The sequence below is a fragment of the Podarcis pityusensis genome, assembly GCF_964106645.2.
Source record: "Podarcis pityusensis genome assembly, chromosome: 6".
Classification (NCBI taxonomy): Eukaryota; Metazoa; Chordata; class Lepidosauria; order Squamata; family Lacertidae; genus Podarcis; species Podarcis pityusensis.
This window is the reverse complement of record NC_138030.1, coordinates 95,884,574-95,890,692: the sequence shown is the minus strand read 5'-3', so window position 1 is coordinate 95,890,692 and position 6,119 is coordinate 95,884,574. Positions and strand designations below refer to the sequence as shown.

Below are 6,119 nucleotides of genomic sequence, written 5' to 3'. Positions count from 1 at the left end.
ATCAATCAATCCCCCCCTTTTTGGTTTGCTTTGTATTTTTAGTCAATTCCCCCCTTTTCTTCCTTTTATCTAGGGGGGGGGGATCCCCTTCTTTTAACTTTTTATCCCCTCCTATTTCTACTCTACTTTCACTGCCATCTCTTAATTATCACCAGCTTTTTATTTTTTTACTTTCATTTTCATTTTTTATTACTATTATTAAATCTTTCGATACACCTTATATTTTTTATCTTATTCATTTATTTTGCTATCACGTGTAGTTGAGTAAGATTGTCTTCCATGAATACGATCTTAACAGTGTGTCTGTAGGTGACTGTGGAGGCCAATTCTGGATCCGCACATCCTTGCACAGTGGAGACATAGATTTTCGGGTCAGCAACTCAACTACCCAAGTTTGCTATTAATAGTGCATAGGCATTGCTTGGGTGGGAAATAGATCTATATAACATGACACCCACATACACAGAGATATTGGGGCCAGTGCTGCAAGATGGAATTTGAACTGAATGCACACAATAAAACCAAGCATCACTGAACTACACTTAAAAGGTTTTTAATTTATTTTTTATCTTCTAAAGAACAGATACAGAAGTAGTCCCTGATTTTGACATCCTGGCTGTAGGATGCCTTCAAGCCAAAGCAGATGCATCACCTCAGGTACAAAACACACACAGATCAAAACTATATCCCTCCCCCAAAACAGTTCATGCAAACAGAAGTTACTTTCTTGAAAACAAATAAACACAATCCTGAAGAAGGAAATAACAAAAAGTACAAAAAGACAATGTGCACAATGCCGCCTTTTAACTTGTTTGTGGGGTGTTAACAAGCACACCTGGGCTTGTAGAAAAAACTGGTCTAAGCTTGGGGGGGGGCAATCAAAATGAGATCAACTCAGAAAATGGTCTCTGCTTAGCTTCTTCTGAAAGGGAGGTTTTCAGTTTTAATAAAGTGTTCTGCAAGAGTTGTGTCCGAAGCCAAGGGCAGCTGGCCAGTTGCAGACAGGCAGTGCTGAGGCTGGCAGGAGGACAGCTGAAAGCCATGACTTTCACATGGGCTAGACAAGAGATTAATAAAGGCCCTCAAGAAGTGGGAGGCTTTTAAAATAAAGCATAGCATCCCTAACAAAGGAGGAGTGCCCTAGCAAACCAAACGGCACTGCTCTGGTTCATACTGTAGCTCCTTGAACTTGCATTACTCCCTCACCCCCAAGGGGCCAAGACTAGCACTAGGAGAAGGATGTGAACCTGGTGCACTGGACATCCCCAAGGAACCCCATATTACGTATAGCTAGGACATATCTACCCAACTTAGGCCAGCATGTTGGGTGAATGAAAAATCAAAACTTTTTTGGGGGGGGGGGGCTGCCTGATTTGGCTGGTAATTGCTTGGCAGGGCCAAAAACTCAGCAGGATTCTAAATGCACCCTCAAACCATACCCTTTATTACAGAAAACGTTTGGCTATACCAAAACTGCTTGCTTCAAACTGTGTTATTGGACCATATGAGTCTGAAAAGCAGAGGAAAGCACCCCAAAATGGTTCACCCTTCAACTATGCAACAGATCCAACACTGTAGCCTTCCTACTGGATTGTGCCCCTCTTTTTAAAGCCATATTGCACTTTCCCCCAAAAAACACCTTTCCAAAAATGTTTCTGTGTATATTTCCATTAATATTAAATTGTGCAAAATACGGCTTTCTACAGGGAACTGCTTTCAGGATGCTGAGATTTCTTTGTGCCACGATGGGGGCTCAGAATCCAAGTGAACAACGCCTTCCTTAATAAAATAATGTTTCTGAACCATTACTCAGCTCTCACTAGGAGCCTGCAAGTTTCCTCTGCCGAAAAAAGGCAGCAGAATCCCTCCATGCTCAAAGGCTCTTTAGCACATACACCCTGAGATGCAGTGGAGGGGTAAAGACAATGTATGGTGAAGTTCCAGTCACATAAGCACATTTTGTAAGAGGCAAATTCACCTGTTGCATGGTAAAATTCTGGCAAAGCAAGGCATTTTCTCAGCATAATGGACAAATAAGAGCTGGCACATATATTGTTGTTGTTGTTTATATAGTGCTGTCAATGCGCATAGCACCTTACCAGATAAGCATGAATGTTGGGCCTTGGCCTGAAGAGCTTATAAATGGAACACGGGAGACAACAGAGGCAGGAGAAGAAGATGGAGACAAGCTAAATTGGGACTTGTCAGAGGTGGCCTCTCTCCTTTGGAGGAGCTTTCCTGCTGATTTCTAGGTCCCAGTAATAAACTCTTAGCTGATGCACCAGCTAGCGCCTGGGTTTTTGGTTTGTTATTTTAAGCATGTTTAGGGTTGATGCTTTTCAATTTTCACTGCCATTTTGTTATATTGTTTGGGCTTTTCCTTATGTTTTATGTATGTCACTTTTGATACCTCGGCAGAAAGTTAACCAGTAAGTTATTTCAGTTAAAAATCAATTCACTTTAGTTACACACTCTGAGCTTTAACTATAACTACCAGCTTATCTGCACAAAATAATTGAGCACAGGAGTGGTGTACTCCAGTGAGCAGGGTAAGTTCAGATAAGCTTCATGACTGCACCTAACTTGACAATGCCACTTTCAAATCAGCTCAAACGCTGCGGGACAATTTAACCCCTCCTGCTGCCAGTCATAAAAGGGTGTTCAGAAGTTACAGCAACTGCATCTATAAGCCAGGATTTCTCTACCCTTGTCTCATCCCATTCATAGGAGCTTCTACTGCTACTTCCCAGGTATGTGTACCTGACATTACTTGTGCAAGTGTTATTTGCACAAATGTAGTGGTATGTACAATGTCTGAACTGACTCCCTTTTCCTATTTTAGAAACAGGCAACAAAGGAAGCAAGAGGTTGCTGGTTCTGTAACACCTGCCCTGGTCATGCCATAGCGGCATGTTCTTCTCTGCTGAGAGTGCCTCTGGCATGAGCTTAGTTTTCTCTTGGGAGAAGGCAGCCATTCTTGCTGTAAGTCCTATTTGCTTCAACATGCATTTAACAGATGCGTAACACATCACCCCTGACTTACCCTTATCATATAAGTTACCCTGAGCATATCTATATGGAAAGACAGCAAATATATATATTTAAAATAAATAAATATAAACCCTAGCCTCCTGGCTCTAGCTTCTTTTCCCTTTGCATGATCCATCCATTTTCTACAAGAGCAGCACATTCTCCTTTCCTACTTCTGACAATTTCAAAGCACCTCCCAATATGGGCGCTCTATATGCCCAATATGGGTACTCAATATGCCCACATGCTCCAAAGGAGTGGGTGGGGGAAGGCAGGGAACCTGCTCTCACTGACTGTGGACATTTAACTGGCTCTGGCTTTGGTAGCCTTTGCATCTTCTTTAAAAGGCACACCCATTCCCAGCTGCCTAGAAGCCATCCCCTTTTCCCTGACAGAGTAGGGATTTGCACAGCTACAACTGTTCCCCAAGACAGCTTTGCTTTGGCTTCCTTCTGCAAAGCCCAAGGTCATGACACACTGTTCTATGGCCTTATCAAGGCGATCTGTTCAAATATTGTTCATATTACGTATTAGTGTTTGCAGGACAGCTCTGCCATGTCCCATGTCCCCAGGCAATGGATTTAGAAGAAGGGAAAGTGCTTTCTTAGGCTAAAAATAAAAATCTAAAATCAGATATATGAGAGAACATGCGAAGGAGACACTCACAGGAGAGTTGAAACACCTTAAAGCAAATTCTGGAGAAGAAGCCTCATATCCATTAAGGCCAAAAGTGCATTTAGCTACAGTTGCTAAGCAAAGTTTAGCAAACTGAAGATTGGCCACTGAGTGTGTGTGTTTCTCTGTGAGTCTGTGTGTAACTGACAAGGGGCTCTTCCAAAGTCAGTTTCAGTTCCCTCTGTGCAGGCTGATACTACGAGTCAAAACTTGGGTCTGCACAGTGAGGTCACAAGCGCCAGCCAACAGATGCTCATAAAGACATGTCCAACCACATTCCAGACAGCACTACAACTTTGTAACCCCACTAGCTAGGGAAATAATTGCTTGCCCATCAACTATACATTATTAACTTGAGGGATGGATAACCGGTAGCATCACCAAAAGATCTATGTTTATGATACAACAGTTATCTTGAGGTTGAATTAAACATCCGAAGCACTAGAAGCAAGCTGTCTTGTGAGACCTTCATCTGCAATCCACATCACCACAGCTGGGAGCTCCTTGTTTTCTCTCCCCCTCTACTTTTGCCATCGATCAAATCAAAACAACCAAAAGCCCACTTCACCTATTTTTATACAAACAAGTAATGTTTTAAAAGCATCCTGCATGTTACTGGAACAGTAGCAATGGTACAAAGCAGTGGGGACGGATTGGGTTAGTAGTCTTAGAGGCTTATTTGATAGCCTCATGTTGACTGTGATAGACTCTTGACTGAGGCAGGACACTGCCCATAAAGCTGCCATGGCAAACCCATTAAGAAGCAACCAGGCCAATTGGTCATTCCAGGGTATTAAGCCTGACTTTCGGAGCCTACTGTGATGATTCTGTGATTGCTCTCACAGCAGGAGCTGCTTCTGGGACAGTTGGAGGAGAGCTGTAGAAGGATGTTGTATGGTTCCTCTGATGGTCTCGAAGGTAATGAGGGATGGAGGAGCTTTTGATGTGCAAGATCCTGGTGTCCATCACTTCACAGTCTATCTGCATCATAACTTCGTAGTCTTGGCCATTGATTATTTTCTCTACAAAAGTGAAAGGAAAGAGTCATAATGGGGAAAACATTTCCGTAACTGTATGTATGTTATAACATAATCTAACATAACAATATACATGCAGCTGCTGTACAGAAAAGTTGCTCCTACGTTTCTTACAAACTAATTCATATGAAATGAACAACACCTTGTATGAACTAAAAAGAAAGCAGCATTCTATTCCATTTGTTACTGGGTACATTACTTGGATGGCTTCATGCCATGAAGTGGTCTATAAATGTGTATTACAACAACAACAACAACAACAACAAACAAACAAACAAACAAATTGTTGTGGAGTGCTTTCTCACAAACTCAAAGCAGGTAACAGTCTATAAAAAAACAGGAATAACCCCACCACACTTAGAACAAACAAGAACAACTAAAAATAAAACAAACTTCAAAAGGGAGTGATACAGAGTAAATTATCCAAATGACCAGTGGGGAAAATATTTTACACCTGTTACACTCCAGTAAATATGTCAATTTCCAAAGACACCCAGGTTTCAAAATTTAGGACAGACCACAATAAAGTCCATGTTCCTGGCATCATGGGCAGTATCAGCTGGCCTGATTTCAATTGGCATGTGGACACATACAAAGAGAGGCAGTCCTGAAAGTGTGTTCCAGAGCATGTTGATTAAAGATACTACGAAACCCAGGATCCTCCTAGACCAGGGCTGTTTATCAGCCTTCCAGAAGTTGCCGAATTACAAAACCCAGTACCCTCAGCAATTAGACACATGGCTGAGTCTGATGGGAGTTGGAGTTCAGCAGTACCTGGAGGGCCACAGGATCCCCACCCCTCTCCTAGATGTACTCAAAAATAGAACTAAACATCCACCAATGAAAATCAGTCCTGGTTGGATAGCATTTGGAAAGTGATCAGTAGGTTTCTATTTGTCAAGAAGGAAGAGTGAAGAATCTCACTGGTTTCCAAGCAAAGCTGTATAAAAGTATTGTATGATTTTTAACCTGATCCCTCTGCTGTGCTTAGCTGAAGTGTGAGAAGTTTTATTTGCTTTTCTTCTTTTTTGGGAACATGCCAGCTGTTCTTTTGCACAAGCCCCATGAAACGAGGACAGCCTCCCAAGTGCAGCGCAGAGGACTGTATATTGCATCCCAGCCTTTCCTTTAGGGCACGGCCACAATGGTTGAGAGTTTGTGCAGAAGGGGCAACAAACCATCTTCAAGAGAATTTTGGGATTTTGCTTTGCCACTTATCTTTGGGAACCATATAATGTGGTGTGGTGAGAACTGGCCCTGAGGTAGAACTTTGCAAAATCACCCTTCACATGGTCTCTGCCTTTCCATTCGCTTTTTCATTTAATGTACCTGCATCTCAGAGCTGTTCCTGCCACAATGGATGGTATTTGGTTGTGC

At 42.3% G+C, this 6,119-nt stretch overlaps 2 protein-coding genes across 4 annotated transcripts in view; one reads left to right on the top strand and one right to left on the bottom strand.

The window, feature by feature from the left end:
• LOC308480623 (uncharacterized protein) overlaps window positions 1-6,119 on the top strand; it is a 125,074-nt gene that overhangs the window by 41,734 nt on the left and 77,221 nt on the right. The window lies entirely within an intron of this gene.
• Window positions 538-6,119, bottom strand: part of ATF6 (activating transcription factor 6) — an 81,140-nt gene continuing 75,558 nt past the window's right edge. For both annotated transcript variants that reach the window (XM_081012179.1, XM_081012178.1), the window contains exon 16: window positions 538-4,727. In XM_081012179.1, the coding sequence (XP_080868305.1) occupies window positions 4,519-4,727 (209 nt within the window). In that variant the 3' untranslated portion in view covers window positions 538-4,518. The remainder of the gene's footprint in view (window positions 4,728-6,119) is intronic.